Source organism: Rhea pennata, chromosome 14 (assembly GCF_028389875.1).
Source record: "Rhea pennata isolate bPtePen1 chromosome 14, bPtePen1.pri, whole genome shotgun sequence".
Taxonomy (NCBI): Eukaryota; Metazoa; Chordata; class Aves; order Rheiformes; family Rheidae; genus Rhea; species Rhea pennata.
Genome location: NC_084676.1, coordinates 4,868,941 through 4,894,630, shown reverse-complemented (window position 1 = coordinate 4,894,630; position 25,690 = coordinate 4,868,941). Strand labels below are relative to the sequence as shown.

The following is a 25,690-nucleotide window of genomic DNA, read 5'->3' as shown; positions in this document are numbered from 1 at the left end:
GCCGTTTTGAACGGCGGCAGCGGGGGCGCTGGCGGCGGCGCGGCCGTTGGGCTGAGGTAGCGTCGCGCGGCGGCTGCCAGCGCGGGTTCTCCCGCGCGCGGGGGCTCCTGCTGGCTCCTTGCTCGCAGGCGGGGGCTGCCGCGGCCGCTTTCCTGGCTGTGGAGCGGCGGCGCTCCGCGGGGCTCTTGGGTGCGGAGCCCCTCGCCCGTCCGTGCTCTCAGGCCCGTGTCTGGGGGGCCGGGCCGGGCCGGGCCGGGCCGCAGTGGGTGGGGGCCCCGTGGTGTCAGCCCGCTCCTTCCCCTCCCCTCCCCTCGCCGCGGCCGCCCTGCCGGTCTCGCCGCTTGTCCGTTTGCCGGGCGGAGCGCTGGCAGGGCCAGAGGTCTGTCGCGGCTGAAAGCTCGCATTGGAGTCGGATTTTTCTTTAGTTATCTGCCCGATCATACGTTCTGTGGCAGCTGAGTAGCCCTCAGGTTGTCGTCGTGGTTGAGTGTGTCTGTTTAACAGGTGAAGTGGTCTTGTTTGAGTAACTGAAATGAGTGGGAAGGGGAGTGCCTGCTCCGAGGGAGAGAAATTGCGTTACTGTTTATGGGAGCGGTCAGAAAACTTCTGCAAGTACCTCTGAAGAGGTTGGTGAAGTGATTAGTTGTCCTTAGTATAAAGGGGGGGGGAACAGTTTAGTCTTGGAGAGGAGCAGGAGGCTTGCATGCCGGGAGAGTGCTCTTCATCTCTTTCCCTGTTATTTTTGTCGAGAAGTACTTAAATGATTGAGTAAAAAAGGTCCAGAGCCTTCAATGCAGAATCTGTCATAAAAGGCTTCAGAATATCTAACTGAAAGTGAGTAACTAGCAATTCTTAACAGATACGAGGAGACTGGTTTTTGTTGTGCCCACCTGCTTCCTCAGGGTTGGAAACAGTTCCTTATGCTGGCAAATGTAAATGGACTAGAGGGAGCATGCAATACCATGTTTAAAAGTAGTCTTGATCTTTGCTGTAAGTACTGAAATGTAACTGTTCCCCAGAGACTGAAAACCTAGAACTCTGTGTAAGCAGCAGAGTATGAAAACTGATTAATTCTGTTTTGAATCTTGGGTTTGTTAGCTAATTCATTTATTTTAAAACAATTCTTGAATAATTTTGTGTGTGTAGTAGGAAACTACACGCAGTGACTTCCCTTTGTAACATTATGGGCTTGTGAACCTTTGTTCACCTTCTCGGCGCTCTCTGATTAATCTTCTCCAGAACAGATGATAAAGTTGAGGTTCTCTCTGCTCCTACAGTGTCAGAAAAGCCATATTCATTTGTTTTCCTGATATTTGGCATAGTGTGTATACATTCTTTTATAGTAGGACACCTATTTCTTTTTCCTCCATATTTTTGGTGTAAAATAAAAACTGAAACCTAAAATCTTTTAGGTAGTATTCAGTATATGGTTTGTTAGGATACAGAGATTTTGTATGCAAAATTAGAAGGGAGTGTAAAAGAGACTGAAGGAACAGGAGACAAAGATAAAATTCCCCAAAAAACTTTAAAAATGAAATACATGCTATAAGGAGATGACCCTGGGCGTAGCCCGTTTCTCTATTCTACAGGTCAACTGCAGAGCATCTGTTCCTTGGCAACATTGCCTAATCTGGCTATTTCTCAACTATCTGACAGCTGCCTCAAGTGAGATTTGAATAAGATTTGCATTTCTATGAGGTTTTAACTACTGATCTGCATTTTTCATGGGCAGCCACAGGCATCAAGCTGTTTCAGAAAAGGACTGTTATGAAGAGCTTTGCTGTAACTGCAGTTTATACTCATGAAACTAGACAACTGTTGCTCTTTTAAAAAAAAAAAGAAAAGATGGACTAAGAGAATAAACTCAAGAAAGACCTAAATGGACTTCTGAAGGTGAGTTTAAAAATGTCATTCAAAGTTAATTTTGTAAGCTAGGAGCAATCAAATTACTGTATCTGAAATCTTAGTGTGTTATTGTTGTTTGATCAGAAAATAAACGTACTGTTTTTTAATTCTGCTTTTGAAATGAATAAGGATTAATCAGTTTCTTTTGTCTGATTCATACCAAATTCATACCACAAGCTCTCGCCTACTTATGTTTGTAACATTACAAATCTTATTATCAAGTGTTTCATTACTAAATTCTATACAGTGTTTAGTGTAGGTGTCCTTGTGCTAGTAATATTGTTGACACTTCTAGATATTATAGGTATGCCAAATACCTGTCTTTCAATAATTTGGGGTTTATTAAGAGTAAGAGTGTGCAAAGCTAGTGTTTCAAACGTAGCAGTGAATGGATATGAAAAATTGAAGTTTCAGAGCCTGGCCAGATCAAGTGCATGATGTGTGTTCAATGACAACAAGAAAACTACTTAAAAATAGGAAAAATAGAATTTGATAATTTCTGTCTTTTCACTGTGCAAGAAAGTAGCACAGTTTTGGCATTATGGATTTTTGTATGACAAAATGATAAATTTCTGTTTAAACAGAAGGTTGTGAAACTCTAGTAGACGTACCTGTGATGTGTACAAGTCAGCAAACAAAATGTGAAGGCATTACGTTTTCAGTGTGGTGATAACTCCTTAATATCTTTTTTTTTTAACAAGCTGAAATTTTGTGCAGATTAAGACAAGCATCCTTATAACATTCACAAGGATAATACATACCAATAAGAAATGGTAGCAATTAAATTGCATATACAAGAACAGAAAACACTGAGTAAGATCATCAGTAAAGAATGACTTTAAATTTGAGGAGCAAGTGAAACAGAAATTATGAACCTCGGCTTTGAAAAAATCGATAGCAAAGTTTTTTCTTTTTTTTTTTTTTTCTTTTTTTCCCCAGCCGTATACTGTTGTCACTGTGTAACTGCTAGGAGAAAATTCTTGGTTTATGTAGTGCAGAGTGTGAATCACTTGGCGATTTCTATCTTAATAGGATTTTTCTTCAATTTGCAGGCTTACTAGGTACTAGGTTTGGGAGCTGGCTGTCATATGAAACCATGAAGTTCGACCCCTTTTAGTTAGTGGGGGATTTTTTTGTTTGTTTTTTGGAGGGTGGGGAGGGGGAGGAGGGAGTTATTTTGACCTCTTCCTGCAAAAGCAACCTTTATTTATGTCTTATGATATGAAGATAGATGTGGATGAATCTCCTGAAACATGCATGTACTGCTATACCATCTCTTTGCCACATGGCAAGCATGTAACCTGGGTAAAAGTTGATAGCAGGGGTGAAAGACACAATTAAGCATTATGCTTACCCTAGAAAAGCAGAGGAGGATGAGATGGCCCATGTTAAAACTATCTTTTTTAACACAAAATTTGTGGATTATTTAGATAAAGACTATTTAGATAATCTTTTTCTATAGAATATTTCATATGCACATCGCATTTATTTTTGCTTCATATAAGATACCTTATGATCCAATTATTCTAAATAGCTTTAGCTAGGGGTTCCTTCAGTTACCTCTAAAACTCATTGGTAGTATTGTTCAATGGAAAGTAGTGAAGGTTTCGTTTTGCTGTTGGCTTAACTTCTCAGCCTGGGACCGTATTTTGTCCCATCAGTGGCATTTGAACTCGGTTTAAGACAATTCTTCTACCTAGTCCAGCCTCTGTGTTTTTTGTTTGATTGTTTAATTTTTTTCCCACCAGGTTGCCCTTAATAAAGGGAGGTGAGGTAGAAACTTTTAAACCGTCACACCATTGGTGATACCAATGTATTGGAATAGATTACCTTGTTGTTTGTAGCTGGGGTGGGAGTAATGGCATAAAATGTTCAAAACGTGTTTTAAATTTGTTATGAGCTTATGACATGTTACGGTTTTCTGTAAGCTGTTTGACTTTGGCGTTGTAGGATGTAGCTGCCTTTGTACTCAGCAGCTATTCCTTGAGCAACCATCTGAGGTTATATTTCTTCTAGGAATATCTTGCTGAGCTATTTCACTACATGCTATCACTTAAGATATAGTGAGGAATAAGATATTAACCAGATTTACAGAGAGAGCACATGGCTCACAGTTCACAAGACCATTTGTTAATGAGCTATTTATTTTTCATCTCTCAGTGATACAGAAATATACTTATGTCCTGATTAAGAGAGAGAACCCAAATTTTCTTTCAGATCAACTATAGTAACTCATTACAGTGTATTTATGGTTTTGTTAATTGCTTTGTGTTTGTAGTCTGGAAGTAATAAAAGCAAGAGAAATGGAGACAGAGACCATTTTAAGTCTTCGACAGCAACTCAAGGAAGCAGAGAATGAACGAAGGAAGGCAGCACAGTATGGCTTGCATTTACTGGAATCTCAAAGTGAAGTCCAAAATCAGTTGGATCAAACACGTCGTGAACTGACTGACAAAACTGAGGTGCTGTTTCATACTTTTGGAATAAGAAAAAAGTCAAGAATTTTGATTTTAATTTAACTATTTTCAGAAAAGCACAAATGTTTTAGTGCCTTTTAGACTCTAGATAAATTTTAATAAAGCTTTCTTTCATTCAGGTATTTGTAGGGAGGACTTCTTAATCTCTGCTCTGAGATACTGGGCACAGCTATAGCTAGATGAGACAGGATTTTATAGCCAACTTTATACCAAGTAAGACTGGTATATGGGTGTTGCGTTCACTTTCGTGTAGAACTAATTGCATCTAATGTGAAATGGATATTAATTGCTGAAGTAAATTTGTTTTAGAGCGTAGACTTTTTTTCTTTTTTATGCATGTGTACCAGTTGATATATCTTCTGCCTATATACTTTGTTTTACTTAAAGCTGGAACAATAACATTACAACTAAAGTTTTAAAATTGTTTTCTTCCATAGTAGATTTGGTTTCACGTTTTCTGAATACCAAGGAATTCTAGATTAATTAGTACATTTCTTTACAGGTTAGAAAAGAGCAGTGTAAATTAGTCTTTAAATTTTTTTTTTTTAGTAATTTTGCAAGACACTTTCAGTCTTGGATCTCTTCTACTTTTTATAAACATTCAATATTGATTTTTAGTCTGCCCATGCTTCAGATCTACCATTTGTTTTAATCTGGTCTGCTTCTGGTTGTGGATTGCCATCCCTTCCCTGGTCATAGAGCTAATATTTGTTTGGTTTCTGTCACCACCTGGAGAAGAGTTGTATCACTCTGCTGTTTTGAATGAACGCTAATAACTTACTTGTGTCAGTTTGCCATTAGTGGGCTTAGTGTGAGAGAGTTAGCTGTAAAGCACAAGTGGAATGGAAGCACAGCTGAATGAAGGAGTAAAATGAAGCTGCCCTTCATTGTTAACAAAGATATCTGAGTTAGATATAAGCTATTTTTAGAAAGCAATTTTCAATTTGAGAATTTAATGGGATTTATCACAAAATGGTAGACATTTATAATGTCTTTACCAGAGTCAATCTGCTCAATAGTAGGAAAAGATTTGGTACACTGTAACAATTTTTGTGACAATTCTGTTCTACTAGTGGTAGAAATATTACACACAAGCTCTCACTGAAGTTTTTTGTTACAATTGCATAAAAGATGCACTTTGAGTGGGAAGAAATACACAGTTTGTATGAAAGACTGTTGTATAATTAAATAAGCCCTAAAAATTTAAAGCAGACTATTTTATGTTGAAACAGATGTATAAAATCCCAATTCCCTAACTGGAACTGAAGCACTTCAGCAGTGAAGCTGAAGGCCTCAAGCAGCTAGTGTCTCAGTTCTGAGACTGTATCTAGTAAATTGTTCTTCAAGCATTTGTGAATGCTACATTTAGACTTTATGTTACTTTTTCAGAAATTTGAGCAAGAGAAATACTCTCTTCAGAGAGAAATTGAACTCAAGAATAGAATGTTGGAAAGCTTGAGTTTTGAATGTGATGCTCTCAAGCAACAGCAAAACATGCAACTGGATAAACAGAAAGAGCAGCTTGCCAGGCTTCATGGACAAGAAATCAGTGACCTTAAAAACAAGGTTTGGAACTTAACATATTGCTAAAATGTTGCTAATAGTATTTTAAATAATAGGTATTGAATTCATGATTACACACTTATTACTGAAACAAATACAACCAATAGTTATGTTGTGTAGCCCTTATTTTTGCCATATAAATTGAGTAGTTTGATTCAGAATTAAGCTCATAATTTTTTTTAAAAAAAACTACTTGTTATGGAAGAAAATTGAAATTTTAATATTACCTTTTATTAAAGCTGGAGCTAGGGAGAAAATGTTTAATGCAAGTATTGTTGATAATTAACAAAGTGAGTGTATTTGTTATACATTTGTTGTTAGCAACATGCATAATTTACGCCTCTGACAACATCTTTTTTTTATCTAAATTATGGGCCTGTGGATAAGAGCTTGTTTGTTCTTTTCTTTTACCAAACATCTACATAGTTACGTTGCGAATTACGTCAATTTTCAAAGATTATTATTAAAAGATTACAGTTGTGTTTTTAAAGATACTTCTGGTTCACATTCTGATCACAGAAGTATTGTGCTTTTTAAGAACTTTATTATAAATGGTATCACTGGGTTGTCAATTGTCTTTAAGCTGGAGAACCTGAAAGCAGAACTAGATGAAACTCGACTGACAGAGAAACAACTGAGACATAAAGTGGATCATCAGAAGGAAATAATTGCTGCCAAATCAGAGGAGTTGCATATGATGTCTGAACGTGTACATGAGACCATGTCTTCAGAAATGCTCAATCTTCAGATGGAACTCACTGAACTAGAAAGTGTAAAGGTGTGTGACTAGTACTTGGTTATTAGGAATGTAGGCTACTTGAAGATCAAGTCAATTCGCATATTTCATTTTTAGGTGCTGTGTATGTATTGCTACTTAATCTTGGCTTAACAGTAAGGAAATAGCCACAGAATGAACAATAACTGAAACAACCAGACCTGAGTGCAGCTTCTTTTTCAAAATACTATTCTGAATTAAAAAAATTACTATGAACAGACCTGTTTGGCTCATTTGGACCTGCTTTTCTTAAAATTGTGTTTTGTAAGCTTATTATTTTGTACTTGATTTTTTTGTGATTAGGCCAATGTTGAAGAGAAGCTGAATGAATTGCAGTACAGTAAAGAACAATTGGAACTTGTAAATAGCAACTTGCGTAATCAGCTGGAGCGTCTACAGGGAGAAAAAGAAGAGAGGGAAAAAGAAGTTGTTTCTTACTGTAATGCATTAGAGGTATTCTGCTAATCTTATATTATAGTATTGGATAATGCCTGAATTCAATGAGTGGTTAGTGCTAGCTTCTCAATGAAATGAGAAAAGGAGTTTGGGGAAGGGAGGGAGAAAAGATAGAAGTGGGCTGGCGGCTGTTTTGGCTTAACAGCATCTTGTTAGATTGGTGTTGCCTGTTGCAAAATACTCTCTATGTTGTCGTTATCTTTTGGAAGGCTGCACGTGGATGTCTTTCATAGCAGTATTCAGCTTCTTAACAGGAGCTTCTCGCAGGTCACTGTGATATAACTCATTTTAAGTTCCTACTGAATGCCTTCTCAAAGTTTGTTCTCAGGAGTGAAGAATCTGAGATCCACTACCACAGCAAGGCTATTTATCTCAATACTACTAGGTGAATTGATAAATACCCTAGTTTTCCTTTGAAGGACATAATTTTGCTTTTGTCCTGAATAGCAAGCAAAATACTAAACCGTGTAGTGAGAAATTTGTCTCTGACTAGAACTATAGGCACAGTTAAATACTGCGGTACAAGATAAAATCTGTGATGAAAATATTGGAAATGAAAAAGAGGTAAAATTTATCTGACTTACGAATCAGATACACTGCATCTAAAAATTGACTAATATTTTTGGTTAAATCCAGAAAGCTCGTGAGGCTAATCAAGAGCTTCAGGTTCAGCTGGATCATGCCCTACAGCAGTCTTTGGACCCTACAAGTAAAGGCAACTCTCTCTTTGCTGAGGTACAATTATACCACATATACCTGAGATTGTGCAGAGGAGAGAAGAAGAAATAGTTGATCATAAATCTTACTTATTATGTTGCATTGAAAATATTAGAGCATCTATGTCTGATCTGTCAGGCTTGAGTCTCCATTCCTCAAGTGTTACTTTGGTATTGAACAGTGTCTGGGAACTGACCAATTTTGGGGAGTGGGGGTTGGGATTAAACCTGCTCTAAAGTTGGGGAGGTGGCAACCTTAATGGAATCACTTATTTACTTGGGCTTCAGAGTGGAAGACAAAGGGGCTGTGAAGGTTCGTGGCAGTTCTCTCTGCAGCTATTAGCACTAAAAAAATTTGTTCAGCTGGTGACCCTTCTTTAATGCCTAAGTTAGCACATTAAATAGTTAGAAATGATAATAACTGCCAATTTAAAGAATTTACTGAAAATGGCTGGATGTTTGAGCATTAGGGAGGTCTTTTGAATTAGTACTGGATTAACAGTTAAGCTGGTATTGAGTGGATAGAAAGTTGTCTTCTGACCGCACCCAGGGAATCTGTTGAATTGATTTGTAGTTCATACTTTTTCCAAATAATTTGTACTGAAGTCCATGGACAAAACTGTGCTACAGTACTAGTGAAGCAGTTAATGTTACTTTCTTTTTTTTTTTTTTTTCTGTGAGCAAAAGAACAACAAGAAAAACCTCCATTGCACTTTATTGATTTGACTTAAGCTGCAATAGCAATGTCTACTGACTTCGATCTCAGAAATAATGACAATGGCAGATATTTTCAAATACTCAGTAGAGAAGTGTTATTTTTCAAAGCCAACATTGATCGTTGGATAACAGTCTTGTGGTAAAATTCGGCATCCGAGTGACAAGTGCTATAATTTTCATAGTAGTAATTGTTAACAATGTTCTGTAGGTGGAGGACCGTAGGGCAGAAATGGAACGACAGCTGATCAGTGTGAAAATAAAATATCAGTCACTACAAAAACAGCACGCATTCACTAGAGAACAATTGCAAAGAATGAAGGTATGACTATTATTGTAATACATCAGGGTTTTCTTGGGGTCTGATAAGGAATGCTTTAGAACACAGGCTACAGAGTTTGATTCCTTTTGCCTTGATGCTCTGCTGCATGAAATATGATGCAGCAGTCTGTATGGGTTGGCAGGGGGGAAAAAGGAGAAAAAGCAAGTGAGATAGCATTGTGCTGTTTGAATTTAATAGCGTTTTTCTATTGCATGTAGCACTACCTCTCTTGTGCTAGAACTCTGAATTATACTGAAAGTACTAAGCTGACATTGTTAGTAGTAGTTGTTAGCTCAAAAAGGGTTCCTGTCAGTCAAACTGCAGCATTTCATTTGTCTTGACAATTGCTTTTTTCTTTCCCTCTCTAATCTTAGTACTGTATAAATAACTTACCTGTGTATTAACTGAGGTTATCAGTAGTGAATGTTGCCTTCAGGAAAAGGGAAAGGTTCCCTCTCTCCCCTCATCATGCTGTTTGGTTTGCCTCACCCACCACTGGATTGCTTCCTTGTCTGTCCTGTTTGTCCATATCTGTCCTGCTTTTCAAAGTACTTAGTGTAAGAGTAAAAGTCAGTGTCTTAAACTATCCAGTTGAGGCAGTCCTTCAGGATAGCAGCTCATTGGTTAATGAAAATTGTTAACTAGTAAAATCTAACATCAATGATCGAGAAACCTAGCTAGTGAAGCTCTTTTACAAGCTATTGTGAAGGTTATGCTGCAAAACTTCTGTTTCATGTTGGTCTTGTGATTGCCCAAAACAAGGGTGGATCCTCTTGTTTTAAGGCAGTATTTGGTCACACAGTTTGTCTGACAAGTGCTTAACTCTGACAATAATGAGTACCGCTAGAGATACAGACCTGTATTACCGAAGTTCCTGTCCTAAATCTTTATTAGGATTCTCTTTGCTGTGCTTTTTATTGTGATCCTATGCATTAAAACTCAACGTGTAGTTAACTGGTCTCCGCTCATTCAGCGACTGAGTCAAATGGTGTTGTAAAAGCATTTGGTTGCCCAAATGTCTGAATGTGGCATTTACTAATAACTTCTGAACAGAAAGTAAATGGTACTTCTGCAGAAGTTTTATGGTTTCCAGAGTACTTCATGCAGGCCATTTTATCCCTTCGAGTTTCTTTGTGTGTGTGTGTTTTTTTTTTTTTTTTTTTTTTTTTTTTTTTTTTTCCTCCCTTTATGGGGATGATCTACAGTTTGTGATTTTGCCACTTAGAAAGTGGGCTCTTCTATTAAGTGAAAGCTGCGGGAAAAGGTTAGATGTCTTCATGCTTGGAATATGAAAGGATAGTGTTAGTCAGTTGGTAGTGAATTAAACATTCACCTGCCCCCTACATTATGTAGAGGTTAGTAAAGGAAATGATGCATCAAAAACATGAATATTTTTATTTGACATGAGAGAGTCTATAGAAATCTCTTACTCTCTAGAAATAAGTGCTTTTTTAGCTTTCTCTGATAATCTGTAACCTACAGTGTTTCAGTTAATCTTTTCCCTGTGACTGTCCTACAGTGTTACCTTATCAATACTGATTAGATTGGTAAAAATGGTACAGTATCACTAACAGCCTGTTAAATGTTGCCGTGAGTATATTTTATGTTGTTTCTCCAACTGCTTAAATATCTAATGTGTCAGTTGTAACCGAATGTATTAAAACTCGTATGTTATAATATTGTTAGGTTAACAATACCAGGAAGATCTACCTAAAATTCTTTGGTAAATTTTTTCTTTTGTAATGACAGAGGATGTTTCTTTGAAATGATGCCTTCTGTTGAAGGCATAGAACTAGCTGAAATTCTTTGAATACTACAGAATGCAAATTTAAAATGCTATCTATACCTCAGAATCAGGGCCTCAAAAATGGTTGGTAAACTAGAGGATTTTTCTTATATGATAAGAAGTTCTTGATAGTATCAGGCATACTAGCCCGGATAAACAAGCCTGGATTGTAGTTTGATTCCAGTTAGCTTGGTGCTCAAGGTTTGAACGTCAAGTGTTTTGTGTGCATCTTTGACAGAATATTAAAGGTTACTTAGTCACTAAAGAGAAATATGTGGCACTTTCAGGTGTATTCCTTAAGTTAGTTTTTTGGCTGTCTTAAAGATTATTAGTATCATCTGTTATGATAATTGAGAGGACTGGGTTTAATTTTGAGTATTGAATTAAGCATCCTGTGCTCTTTTGCATTTGGGATCAGAAAAGTAATGACTAGTAGGTGAAGTTTGAGGTTTGTAGTTCCCAAACGCTTCTGGGTAAGTGGTTCCAACACTTAATGTTTGTTTTGAGAATCTTGTTTTTCTTTTATCCAGTTGCAGATGGCTACATTGCTGCAAATGAAAGGTTCTCAGGCAGAGTTTGAGCAACTGGAACGCTTACAGTCAATGTTAGAACAAAAGAATGGTGAGATTGAAGATCTTCTTATGAAAGTAAGGCAACTTGAAAAATTTAAGGTATGTGGTCTGTAATGAAGTGGAGAAGTCCTATAATGAATAGCTAAATGATGAGAAGGTGCCTTATGAAATATCTAAATGCCATGTTCAGGCATGAAGTGCTTAAAAGATACTCATGGCTTTATTTGACTATCAGTGTTGTACTTTATATCTGAACAACACATTTCTGAAGCTCAGAGAAGCAAAAAAAAAAATTCCTTTTTCCTGGTTTGGAATAAGTTATCTGTGTTCCTATGTCACACCTTTGTATTTTTAATACTTATATCTAGTGTTCAACTGTTTGAGCCAAGACATCTGACCTTAGTTTGGAAGACATGAAAAATGTATTTAGCCATTTTTTGTAGTAGTTTCTTTGCTGTGTATATTTAGTCTTTATAAGTAGCCAAGACTTCTAATATAGCTGAGACTAGAAATCATTTATTTCCTTTCTGTGAAGACATTTTGACTCTGTAGCTGAAGTACTATCTTTTTGCCAGATGGAATTGCTTTATCATTTTTGTAAGACACTTTTCCGAGCCCTCTTCAGCCCTCTTTTGCAACTTGGCATCTTGTCAATAATTTAGAAGGCGAGAAATACAGTAGTGCATCCAAGTGCTCTATTTGTAATCTTTTTTGATGGTCATATGTGTGTGGATGTAAGGCTTGCTTAGTCTGACATACTCACTGACTGGTTTTGGGCCTTCTTATCACAGCTTTAGATTGTGAACTCGGGTTTATTAGCTTATGTATTAGGATTATGCTCTACAGGGTAGTGTACTCTATTGTGCTTTTAACCAAAGTGGCATAAAGCTAGGCTTGACCCCTTTTTAATAAGCAGTCAAGACAGCTTGATTGCTTGGTGCTTCACCAGTTTTGTCATCTGTAAGCTTGACTGGCATTTATTTTGTCTTAAGGCTATGAACAGTGGCAGGACATGGAATGATGGCTTCAAATAGCTATCAGAAGTACCTCAAGTACATCAAATAGATTCCAGAGCCTTATGTCATTCACTGAATACATGGGACAGCTGTAAATCTGAGTAGTGTTGGTTCTGAAAATATACTAATTTGACTGCAATGTCACATACAGAATTGATGTATTTCATAAGTTGAATACATCTATGGCATTTTTACTGTGGATCAAGTTTACCAAATTGATCACACTTCTAGATGACGATATCAGCAATAAAAGGCTACTCACTGTCATTGGTTGTGTTCTTGACAGAAGCAGAAGTTGTATCGTGTTTGCTTTTACCTTATGACTTATGAAGTCCAACTTAAAGCAGTTAGTTCTATTTACTTTTTCAGGCAGTTTTTTAGCAGTAGCACTCTTAAATGTGTTAATGTGTTTTTCTATGCTTTATGGAATATTTCTAAATTTATTCTAGGACTTTTGGAAACTTCAAACACTGACAAACAGTAATTTTTATGCACAGGTCATAATGAGTGGCTGTGTTCACATGAACATTTGAACCTAGATGGAGCAGTAGTTACTACTTTTTTCTCTTGAAAAATCTTTGCATATAGTGTAAGATTATCTATCTAAATCTATGCCCAGCAACAAACTTTAACTCTATTGCCAAGTTTTTTTTTTCAGTTGTGTGTATGTGTACCTTTGCTAACTCAACCTGTAGGGAAACTGGTCAGCAATTTGAGGTAGGCAAAGAAAGGGAGAAAAATCTATGCATCAGAAAATGTGCAGGCCTTTCTCTTTGACTAATTAAGACATAACCACTTGAAAGATCTACTCTCTTTTAACTGAATTGATGCTGCAGACCAGAAGGTCTGTAGTCTTTTTTTTCTTGTTACCTAGGTTTTGGCCCCTGTGCATTTTTCACGCAGCATCAACTAGCATTTTCTCTAACTGCTTTTTATTTTCTTTTGTTTGCCACAATAGCATGTGAGTATAACTGGTCTAAACTAAAGAAACACTTCAGCTTGTTGTTGAGCACTTAACGTAGAAAACCTCTAAAAATCAGCTTGTGTAACTGAAACCTAAGTATACTACTCTAACTGCGCCCTCCTCCTCCCCCCCCCCCATATGACTTGCCTAAGTACTGGGGAGGACAATGCTTGATTCAGACATACTTGCTGTTGTACAGACAAGTGTCTGAGCCCTAGTCCAGATCAAAATTATCTTAATTTTATCTTATCGAAATTGTCGTGTGAAATTGCTCTGGGTTTTGGAAGAAAACTCTTAAAATCTGCAGTTATCTATCATTCAGTAAATCAAAATTCACCAGATAATGTGTGCTGCTACAGAATTTTCTAGGATCCAAATATTAATCTCCCATAGTTTTCTGTAGGTTAGCATTTGTCTCTGGTACAGGAGTCTGTCTTGTGAGCTAATGGGAAGGGAAGAGAATAACACTTCAGAGAAATTTTTAAACTGGTAGTGATGCTTCCTGTCAAGTTTGCAGCTGTAGTGGTCATCATCTTCATGTCTTTGAATATATCTTGTTGAGATTACTTACCTTTTGAGATTTCAGCTCCTGAAGTCCAGAAATGAAGGCTGAAGGAAATACCCCGTAATTATGTTAAGTTTTCTGTGTTTGGAAGTAGAAAAAGGTATTCTTTTATATTTCTACTTAAAAACCTTCTGGAGTTGATAACTTTTTTTTTCACCATAGTGAATGAGAGAACTGTCAATTTCAGTGCTCTTGACAGTAACCAACTAGTATTTCCTGTGTATTTAATGCTTTTGCAAAGAAGGCTTCTCTGTAGAAATGGATGAAAATTTCACTTAAGGACTAAGCTACTGTCTTTCAGAAATTTCACTAATTGTTGACAACTTGATACTCTTTCTTCTGCCAGATCTTATATGAGAATACAGAAGAATCCAGAGCTAGTACTAGTTCAAGAGGAGGGGAATCTGAAGATGGTTACTATGCAGACTTGCTTCAAATGAAACTTGACAACTCAAAGTAAGTGCTTAGGGGTCTGAGGCATACATTTTGGTTGTAGTCTGAGTAGTTTCTAGCTTTTTTTTTTTTTTTAATTCTCACTCTCGTATTTATCTATATGTAGTCCATTGGCTGTATATATGACTGTGCACATTGTCTAGTGCTGCTGAACTATCCTCCGTAACAGGAGCTTTGATGTATTCTAATTGTCATTATATTCTATTGTTGCAACAGATAATTACAAAATTAATTTGTTCGTTCTTTTTAGAAATAAGCTGTTAATGCAGTGTTAGATATGAATAAGATAGTTGATAGTTATTTAGAAAAGATGGTATCTTTGTTTTGCTTTAACATATAAAGTATCTTCATGAATTTTCTTAAAACTTACAGGCTGTAAAAATTTCTCTTTTCTGAAAATAGCCTAAAATCTAAATAATAACACCTGAAACTTTTCACTGGCTAATACAAGTGAGCTTTTTTTCTTGGTAGTGAATTCCATATCTATTTATTAGAAATTTTGTAGCAGTTAGTGGCCTTGGGATTGTTTTTAAACCCTCAGATGAGACTATCTCCTCTTAGGAAGAGATACTGATCTACTGTAGGGGATTCCTGTTTCATTGTTGTTATCATTTGTGATAGTTACTTAGGTACTACCTTTGCTTAAAGCTTGTTCTGTCATGAATAGAAGTTTATATAATTTATGCACAGGCTAAACCTAATAGACTATTTGTAAACTAGGGGAAGTTCTCAGACTAGTGAAATATGTATGTGTGCATTTCTGTGTAGAGCTTTGTTTTTAGCTTAATTTATTGCTTGCTGTTGACTTTAAGTGGCAACTTTCACAATACTAGAAGACTGCTTCCAGATAACGTTACTCTGCTAATATATAAATACATGACTTTCATGTCAAGCAGTTGAATGTTTAGTTGACTTAGTACTTGCTGCCTAAAAAAAACCTGTCTGTTTAGTAAATACATAATTTGCTCCTCTGCTCCTCTCCAGTAAAGAAACTGAAACCTTGAGAAATGAACTATCCTTGCAGAGAATGAAAGCTTTGTATGAGAGCCAAAGGGTCCTAGAAGTTGAAAGGAAACTCTTCACAAATGAGAGGCATTTGCAAGCTTGTCAGAGTGAGAATATGAACTTGCGAGTTATGCTGGATGAACTAAAAATGAAGTATGAACCTGAAGGTAAACATTTCTTCTCTTTATGGAAGAAAGAATGTATTTGATCTTCTCAACATCTCATAGTGATGTCATTCACCTTATGGAGACACTTTCCAGATATAAACTAATACTAAAATGGTTGCCTTCTGTATAATAACCTGGTGTAAAAACTGATGAACTGAAATAAGTAATAAAACCTTACATTGGTCGAGGATCTTACTTCAGTATGTATGCTAACAGTTATTTTAGACTGAAGAGTAAAAAATTAGTGTTCTGAGGCTTTAAAACATAGCTAGTTATGCATAGTAGAACACGCGTAGGAAGAAATCCTCAGAAGATCCTTTCTGTAATAGTAGTGGTATCTGTGTCAATGGGAAGTATTGACTTTCTGAATATAAGCTGCTGGTGTGAGGTTTGTCATAAATACGAAACAAATTAAGCTGAACCAATCAGTTTTTCCTTAATGTAGGTGAAGTTTTGGCAACAGTGGCCCACCTGAAAAACAACTAGTACATGTGTATCTATACACACAAGGGAGTTGTAATCTGTGGAGGAAGATGAATAGGGAAATGAGTGCATTGGTTTTGGTACTTGTCCAAAACCAAAGGTTTTATTGAAGACTTCTTTTAAAATCTTAATGGCTGGAAGCTTACCTCAACAGCCTCCAAAATGGAAATAAAATAACTGAGATCATATACATGTTGATCAGAATGTGTACTTGAAAGTCTTGGTAAAAATTAAGGTAAAAGTGATGGGGAGGAACTTTTTTTTTTTGTGTGGTAATTTGTGTTGGTGGTAACAGACTGAAAACTGAAGAATGCATTCTTTAAGGGATATGTATTGGTTATAAAGAATTATTGCAGGGCTTTTGGCACTGTGAAGTGTGTTTTTTATCAGTTTTAATAGCTCATATGAACATGTTGGTGGACAGTAGGTGAACTCTAGTTGTGTTTCTGTACAAACAGTATATTCCATTATTCCTTCTTAGAGTTGCTTAAAGTTACTAAGGCTAAAAAGAGGAGGGAGAAGATTCCAGTGGACTCTACCTGTGAATACTTGGACAGCAAAAATACTTCTGCAAAAGAAACTGCTCTCACTCAATTGCCAACTAAAGAAGAAATCAAGATGACTTCCAAGAATTCAGAGCAAAGTGATGCCTCTCCAAAAAAGCATGCTCTTGAAGCACCACCAATAGATTTAGCTCTTCAAGCAATGCACAAAGTAGTGGAAGGTGAAAAAGAAAAAAAGAGAGTTAAAATCAGAGATGAGTGTCATGACACCTGTATTTCACATGACAGAAATGGAAATAGTTCTTTGACTTCAGCTGTGCCCAGGTCAGTGTCAGCTTCTGTGTATGCTCAAGGCAATCAGCAAAGACCTGCATCTCTCTTCTTTTGCTGCATGAACTATGCTATCCAATTCTTTATCTATTTCCTAAGTGTTGCATGCAGTGTAATTCCTCAGCTCCAGCTGCCTACATTCAGCCTCTCAAAACTTTTTAGAAAGATGAAAATGATGGCTAATGAAAAGGACTCTTAACACTGTAATAGCATCTTCAAAATAATAATGTTCCCATTGCTTTACAATGTTTGAGGTATTCAGGTAGCATGGTAGTTCACTCAGTTTATTCTTACTTTAAGAGGACTGTTTTCTTGGTTCATTCAAAGCTGCCATACAACTGGGTCGCATATCTGAGTAATGTGAATAGGTATCATGCTTCAGTTTCATACCTAGTTCCAGCCCCTGCCAGCTTTCAGATTTTACCTCAAACCTGAAAATAATTTTAAATCTAAATAGTTGCTGATATAAATTGGGTTAACAAAACTTGCATTTTATACAATAATGTTTAATTATGCTATTAATTCACCTGTATTGATGGAGAATTGACTTTTATAATGCATGCATCGCAGTTTTTAATCATGACTCTTAAACCAAGATCAAGCTTTTTCCCTGAACTAAGTTATTTTTTGATAGATAGTAACTTAGCACAGCAATTAGCTCCAACTTTTCTGCCTTGGTAGAAGGAATGCTGCTTTTTTTCCCTGCTGATGCTTTTGTCTCCTGTTCATGTTCCTAATCTAAGTCATCCAAACTTTATTGGATATTTGGAAAAAAAAAATTGGGCTACTGTTAGGTGGTTTGAGCTTAGTCTGCTAATGTCCGCTACTAAAAACAAGCGCATTTTCTCTTCCTTCCCCATCCTTCCTTCAAGCATCTTTACAGTTTAGGTTGTGATTTTATATACATCTGGTATCTCAGCACATAAGTGATTTTAAACCATCCTTCAGGGAGATAAGAATAGATATGTTGACAAATGTACGATGAAGTTTTTCTTCAACTTGTTCAGTTTCATGAAACCTGAATTTGCATCTTTATTTGATTCTTCTGGAATAGACGTAACATCGTGCTGATACGAGGGTGGGGAGGAGAAACTGGAAGAGTTTAGGAAGCCAGAGTGCCTTAAACAATCCTGGTCCAGAAAGCTATGTTCTTGTCTGCTGCACAATTAAGTTTCCATTCTTCTCCTTCAATGAGTATTTTGGCTGTTGCTTACAGAGAGGGCTGTTCATGGTGTTTGCAGTATCAGTAGCTTAATACTCAACAGATTTCATGTAGCATCCAATGAGGCTTCTGCAGATTGCCAAAATAAGTAAATTTACAAATTTAACATCTAAAGAAACTGTTATGTTTTTAGAAAAATTCTATTCTAGACATGACTGGTAATGAGATGAACTGAAGAAGCCTTATTAATGTTATCAGTGACTAGTGATAGTATCATTTACTGACACTCCTAAAAGCAGCAGTGTAACGAGTTAAAATTTAAATGCTTTGAGTAGAGAAAACGACATATCAAGATATGTCTCATTCCAGAGGGCGTGTTTGTTCCAGAACAGGCTATGACTTGGATTGAAACATAGAAAAAAGAAAGCTTAAAGAACCTTTAATGTGGTACGATAGCATACTCTTTCCCGGCTGGTAACTACAGTATTGTTACTTGAACAATAATTCAGGTTTTGTCAATAATAAATACCTTTCAGATGAGTTTATTGAATCTGGAATGGCAGCTAACATCAAAGATGGCAAAATATCTATACACATGGAAATCTGTACACTGTGCCTAAAAATTAAGGGCGTTCAGAAGTAATTGGATTAATGCTTCATTTTGGATCAATTGTTTAAGGTTTTGTTGGATGCAATTAACAGTGCAACGGAACAGCACCATCTTCTGAAGTGGTCTGGAAAGAATGTTGGAAATAGCAGTTTAAATAGCTATATCCAAATATGCAGAGAGCGTTACTCAGGAGGAAAGAGCAGGGAGGTCAAAAATGGGTGGTGAAAGTTGATAGGAGAGGCTGGATAGCATAGTGATAATGTTGAGTTCTGATAATCTGTGCGCATGAAGAGACAAATAGCATGCAATTGGGGTGTGAAAAATATAATTTAGTTTGTATTTTCTCTGGAAAGGAAGGTACAATGTTTGCCAAGAAGGAATTGTTTGAAGCTGTTTACATGAACTGAAGAGGCAAACTACCAGAGGAGGTAATGACAAAGTTACTTTATGGAGCTGATATTTGGAGGCAGAGAATCAGATACAATAAGAAGAAGATGAAATAATAGCTCAGGGTGGAGTCCTAATTTGCCACGTGTTTTTCTTCGGGGCATTTGAAATGGTGGTAAGAACCTATAAAAGGCAAATCTAGATAGGTTCTGTTCATATTTGATTGCATAAATGAACAACTAAATCCCCAGTTAGTGATCTTAAGTTAATGATAAGGACTTACTTTAACCCTAACCTGTTCTGATGTCTTATGAGATAGGAAGTCATGATGGAATTTGAATATTTGAGAAGTTGAGTTCTTAAAAACTGCAAGAACGTATCGACTGTTTTCTCTAGGATATGGTAAAACCTATGTATGAATTATAGCTAAATGCAAAGGCACAAAGTACGGGCAAGTTGAGCAGGATTGTGGACTTAAATGGAAGGTTATGGAGAGAAGAAATCAACCGGCATTTGCGTGGTTGGTTGATAATTGTGGAAGTGATTTATTTTGCGTCCAACTATGGTGTGATGCTGCAGCTGAAGAGGCTAATGTGGTCACTGGAGGTTATTTTTGGCACTTGAGTGGTTTGTTGTGCAATAATTTGTCTAGTTCTGCTATTGCTAGTCCACAAAAGGTGGCAGTGAACAGAAGAGCTGTAGTAACTGTGAATAAATTAGAAATTTCATTTCTACCAAATGGTATTGAAAAGCTTTGTCTTCCTAGATTAGGAGGTGATCAGCATATACCAATATGGGTGAAAGATTTCATTGCTTGATGAAGAGTCTTGCTTAATATAATTTAACAAAGGAAAGCTAAATAACTTCTGACTAAAAAGTAGTGTATGTGGATGTATGTGCAATGAGTATGTGTATATTTACAAATGCTTAATTTAAAAGGAGCTTGGAATACACTATCAGGTTATGGTAGAACTGTAATCATTGAAAACACTGTTTAGACTAAATATATTTTACCTGCGACTGCTGTTATAATAAAGGCAATAAAAAGTTTATAGGCAGTGATATGTTCTGTTAGGCCAGCTGATCTATAAAAAGGTGCTTCTGCATTGAAATTCTGTTCTTAATTTCTGAAACTGAAATAGCAAGTTCAGCTCTTACTGACGAGCTTAGTTTGCATGTATATTTGAAGCTGTTTGCTTCAATTTGATCTAAAAAAGCAATTGTATGCCCAAAGTTTCTGCTCTATTAAATCAGATAATGAAGTCAATAGCATAAACATTATCTATCTTTTCTGGACTTCTTTCAGATGGTTCTTTAACAGAATGCCTATGGCCATTTGACTGAGCATAGCATCTAGATAACAATGTTTGTTTTTGGCATGGCATCATTTTTCAGGAAGTAAAGCCCCATCTGATGAGACTAATCAATCTTCCTAAATGGGTGTAAAGAATCTCTGTTACACTGCCTTTATCAAGACTACAAAGTTGCAGCTTGGTAGAATCAGATCATCATTCTACAAACATTTCTTTCTTTGGAAGTGTTCATTTAAATAGTTCTGCTCTTGTTTCTGGCCCATCAATTTCCCTCTGCAAATGCTTTATGGGATGTGCCGGTGCTGTAGGGGATACTGTGTGAACTGGCTTTGTCTGGAGACTTACAAGAGTTTCAAAATTACTTGCGGCTTTTCTTTTTCTTTCTTTTTTTTTTTTTTTTTAACCTGGGTTAGTGCCTTGTCTCTGTGGAACCATGCAACAAAGCAGAGTTGTACTGGCAACAGTAATGAGGTACAGTTAGGGGACAAGAGGTGAAAACGAGCAGCAAAAAGAGGTAATAGTTTCTGAGGGGAAACAGTACTGTGTCGAAAGAGGAGGTGTTAATGAGATGGCATCTTTTTTTTTTTTTTTTTTTTTGTAATGGTCAAGAGTAGATTCACTTTGAAGTTAAGATTACCTCTTCAGGGATAGCTGTCCTTCATGCAGTCATTTGAGCTAACTTGTGCACCTTAAAAATTGCAGCGAAGCTCGAGTTTATATGTGTATCCACCCATATTCACTTGGCCTATGTATGACTTTAACTGCAAATGCAACAACTCTGAAATCATGAGCAAGAGAAAGTTTCCTATGGTCTAAATTCTCACAAAGCTGAAGATTCCTTATGGAGAAGAGGGTTGTTGAATTCTAAAGTAAGCACAAGAACTTGTATGTTTTTGTGCAGACTGTATGATAGAATTGAAAAATGCAGAAGTGTTTTCATGCAATTTTGCAAGGATTGCAAGTTAAATTCCTAAATAAAAAATTCAAATCATGCTGAGTAGTCAGCAAGGCAGTCCATGTAAGAGCTGTAGGGCAGCATGAGCTGAATAATCTTTTTTTTTTTTTAATAATAATAATATTGCTTGCTTAGGTACAAATGGCAGTTTGGCATTTTATAGGTAAACTGGGATTACAATAGTAATTTTCACCTGATTTATACTGTGACATATGTTTCAAAGAACTTGATTTAACTTTTTCAGACAAAGCTTATTTATCAGTTGATCTCATGCCTTACATCTTGGAGGTGTGTCATAGGTGTTTGGGAAAGGGAATACAGTTTTCTCTGGTAATTTTATAGGTTATGTAACTTAGAATAATGAATGTATTTAGAGTAGACTGCTTTTCATTTGATTTTTCAGCATAGCAAATAGAAGTATATAATCAAAGGTGGGATATTCTAAATGTCTGTATATTTAACATAGGAATAACCTATACAAAATGATTATATTAAAAATTAAATGGAATAGTGCTACTAGGATTAATTTTTTGCATTTTAAGCTTGGAAAAAAACAATTACTCTTGAAAGCCGCTTAAGTTGCGTGGTTTTGTTGTGTTGGGGAAGCTTTCTTCCTCCTGCTAGTGAAGAGCAGACCTCCTAAACTCTTGACTATAATGTAAACTTTTAAAGTTGCTCTTTTAAACATAACTTGTCATCTGTCTGAAGTATTTTACTAAGAAGTATATCCATTTTAGAGTTAAACTGAGGCACACAGTCGAAGCAACCCCTATTTGCAGGGTGACTGCAGCAGTAGTAGATATTGGGGCTCTTAAACAAGTTTGAAATTTGTACTAACAAAGGAAGGGAGTGAGAGGTGTCCTGTAGTAGGTAGAGCGTGGTGGTATATTGAAAAGGAGGTACAGATTTTCATGACTTCTAAGGTGCTTAGTAGTATTGCCTCCAACTAGCAATGTAGTTTGACCATCCCCTCCACCCCCCCCCCCCCCAAAAAAAAAAATAAATAAATAAACTCACTTGCCAGCATCGTCAGTCTAGGCAGTCATTGAGTCAGACACTTAACCACACTGTTGCATCATGGTGAACCAAATGGAGGAAGTGATCTTTTGAGATTTTCCAAACAATAAACAATATTTCTTGGGTCAGAACTCTTTTCTGAAAGAAACAGCAGGAGTACTCAGCTGGTTTGAGGCTATAGCTGTTCCCTACTGTAACAGACTTGCACAGGAGAGCTCAAAAATATGATAATGTAAAATGTTACTACTGGCTGATTGTTGGAAGGAAAAAAAAAAATTTGTGGCTAACTGAAGTCTGAGACTTAATTTCAAAAGAAAATGTTTAGCTGTTCTCTGAGCTTGCTGAATTGCTGGAATTTGTTCTTTTTAGTGTTACATGTAGCAGCATGCAGATGTTATCTATTACATACTAAAACATACATTTTTTCCAAAAATTGGATTTGGCATGGTACTGGTTCAACAATTGGAACCATGGTAACGGTTCAACCCCTTCTAGGCTGTAGAACGACCAGTGCTGAAGCATTTTGCAGACCAACTACAAGATGCTAAGCATGAAAAGTCTGGAGATTGGCATGAGTTGCTGGCATTCATTTACTTGAATTGTAGGCATTATCTTTTCTCTGCTACTGTAAAGCTCAGAGGCTGTTCGAATCTTCAGGCATTTCTAAGTATCCCAGCATATATTACCTTAAACTAAGGTTTTTGTAAGTGGAAGCAAATTATGCTGATCTATTGTTGATCCAGATAATAGATACAAAGAACTTTTTTCTTTTTTTTTTTTTTTTTTCTTAGGAGGGTAGGGAGCGGGACCTTACCAATAGGAAATGGCTCGTTCATTTCATTTTCACAAGTCAATATTTATCCTTTAACAACTTTTAGATATTTATTAACATGGTTCTATTCTGAGGAAATTACATTACTGTATGTTGACTTCTGTACACATTTTTGCCGTGTATCAGTAGCTTAAATGAAATTTTTCTTTTCTGTTGAAATAATGAAGTGTAGTATCTGTGCACTTTCATTTTATGAAAATGTGGTGTTTCTGACATGAATTTGTTTTCTAGAGGTAGCACATTCTGCATTAACATAATTATTTATTACTATAAAATAGCAGTATTTTGTATAACCCCAGTTATGCTGGTTTAGAACTTGTTTCAAGTTAGTTAATTTCATTTGGCTTTTTGATTTGTGTTTTGAGGTTTTGCTTTTTCTGTTTAACTGCACAGGGACTTCTTGTTGGAAATTCTGGCCACTAGCCTAACTTTTTTTTTTTTTTGAGGGGGTTGGGGTAGTATTCAGTTCTGTAAGGTAAAAGAATGGCAGGATGAAGAGGATGAAGAAGGAGACTCTGTACTTAGAAGCTGCTGCACACCTAAAATGGGGTGACAGCTGACCAGAGGACAAGAGAGAATGGTTAGTCCTCAGAACGAGAGGGGTTTAGGAACAGAAAAGATTCTTGAGTAGAAGGGATCTTAATGGGATGAATGACTTCTTATAGTGAGTGGTGGAGCAAACATTGCTCACCTGGGGGAAATGCACAGTTCTTCAATATACTGACTTAGTGCTTGCAGGAAAATGTTTGTACAAAAAGATACGAAGCATACTTAAAAATGGTTAAGAAGGCTTTATTTGATATATTTGTGTGTAGAGATAGATGTAGGAGGGAAATTCAAAAAAAAAAAAAAAAAAAAAAAAAAAAAAAAAAAAAAGAAGGAAAATGAAAAATCTGTAGCTAGGTTTCCTAAAACTCTTCAGTTGTGGTTCCTTTCAGAGTACCCATTGTACTCATCTGCCATACGTTTGTAATATTACAGAAGATTCTAACAACTGCAGCAGCTGTTCCTGTCTGGAAAAGCGCTATTGAAAGCAGCTGTAGATGGCTCTAGGTTAGTCTGTAATACACAGATGTTCTTGAGACCACTAGAAGCCTGCACAGTTATTAGGGAATTCCTTTAAAAGATAAGTGGCAGTGAACCAGTATAGAATTTGCATTGCTATGTAAAGAGATGTTTAATAACTTCATTTGCCATAATCTGTTTTGCTGTGCGAATAATCATATGTAATAGCAATCTGGTTGTGACTGATTTGGTTGGGTAAATACCACTAGCTAGCAACTTGTTTTAGTGAGTCATTTGTAAGCTCTTTAAGTAATTCTTAAATAATGTATACATCCAGCTGAGCTCAGAGGTCTAAATCTTTAAGTTGCCTCTTTAAAAGCAATGCAGTAGTTAACACTGTATTGCTCTTTAGGCACATAGTGGAGTTAACACCTGTCACTGGAAAAATGATGCAACTTACAGCTTGAAGTGAGAAGTAACTTACTATGTTTTCAGATGTTCATGAATCAAGATAAGGGTGGTAGCAGCACAGAATCTGTCTGGGAATTAGTATGTTGCTTTCTTTGGTCCCTATTTTTTTCCTGTTGTTAATACGAAGTGTTCAACTCTCTCTTTCGTATTATGTTGCTGGGACTTGTTTTCACTTGGTTGGAGTTGTGCTTTCATCTCTTTCACATCTTGTGTGAAAGAGATGGCAGGGTAATCGTAACCTGTTACCACTGCAGCAGATAAGACTTTAAAAAACACACATACACATGCTATCAAAGTGATGAAATGTGGGGGGGTGGTATAAAAAATGCTTTATTTTTGTCTCATTCTGAAACTACTTCTCTATCTTCATGTATGGCTGAACTTTTTGTTTTCTAGTTGGCTTGTTGATTTTGCCTAAAGCTTTGTTTTAACTCTGTTTTATATAAGCTAAATATGTATTTAGAATGGTTGCTTTGCCTATAGGTTAACAGCTGAATCCAGACTTGAAACTGCCGAAAATGAAGAGAAGAAGGAAAATGTAATCATGACTGAGAAGAAAACAAAAAAGAAAAAATACACCACATTATATGTGTCTTCTAAGCCAGCTCCTGAAACACAATGTGCTCAGCAATAAAACTTGCATTTCTGGAGGGAACTTAATTTGGAGTTTTGCTTCGGTAGGAATTACTGAGTAAACTTAAATTGCACAAATATGTACAGGTTCCTAATTTAGATGTCTGTCTGCCTTCTTTTATGAAGGGTATGACTACACTTTTGATGTTTTAACTTCTGACAGGTCACCTATTAAATTCCCTGGCAATGTGACCTGAAGGTATTGCCTTGTCTTCGGTTTTGGATAAAACTGAATGTTTGTTCAGTGTTGTTTCTGTGACGCGTACTACTATTCTCAATGATAAGAACTCGCTATGTAATTTCTATTATATAATAAAATGGGAGTCAACTCTGAGCGAGAGTTCACTGAACAATGCTGATGCAAGACTCAGTTGAGGCATGTGTAATTGCTCCTGAATTTCTTCCAATTCCTAAATTCAAGTTTCTTAACTTTTTCTTCTAATGTGTAATTATTTAACTCTGAGATTGACTTGATTGTGAAGGTGTATGTGAACTTTTTTAGGCATTTTGTGAGATAGTACTTTTTTGAAACT

General features: G+C 36.5%; 1 protein-coding gene across 3 annotated transcripts; it reads left to right on the top strand.

Moving 5' to 3' along the window:
* On the top strand, positions 1-25,690 carry SPDL1 (spindle apparatus coiled-coil protein 1). 3 transcript variants are annotated; one of them, XM_062587240.1, is made up of 13 exons: positions 1-56; positions 1,733-1,893; positions 4,184-4,367; positions 5,772-5,948; positions 6,529-6,723; positions 7,024-7,173; positions 7,813-7,911; positions 8,818-8,928; positions 11,245-11,385; positions 14,178-14,287; positions 15,269-15,456; positions 16,421-16,766; positions 25,008-25,690. In XM_062587240.1, exons 3-13 carry the CDS (start codon positions 4,209-4,211, stop codon positions 25,156-25,158), a joined length of 1,827 nt encoding a protein of 608 aa, XP_062443224.1. In that variant the 5' UTR covers positions 1-56; positions 1,733-1,893; positions 4,184-4,208; the 3' UTR covers positions 25,159-25,690. The 3 variants fall into 3 exon arrangements, with proteins under 3 accessions (XP_062443224.1, XP_062443222.1, XP_062443223.1); XM_062587239.1 differs by lacking the exon at positions 25,008-25,690 and adding an exon at positions 505-626 and having other exon boundaries at positions 13-56; positions 16,421-16,971; XM_062587238.1 differs by lacking the exon at positions 25,008-25,690 and having other exon boundaries at positions 16,421-16,971.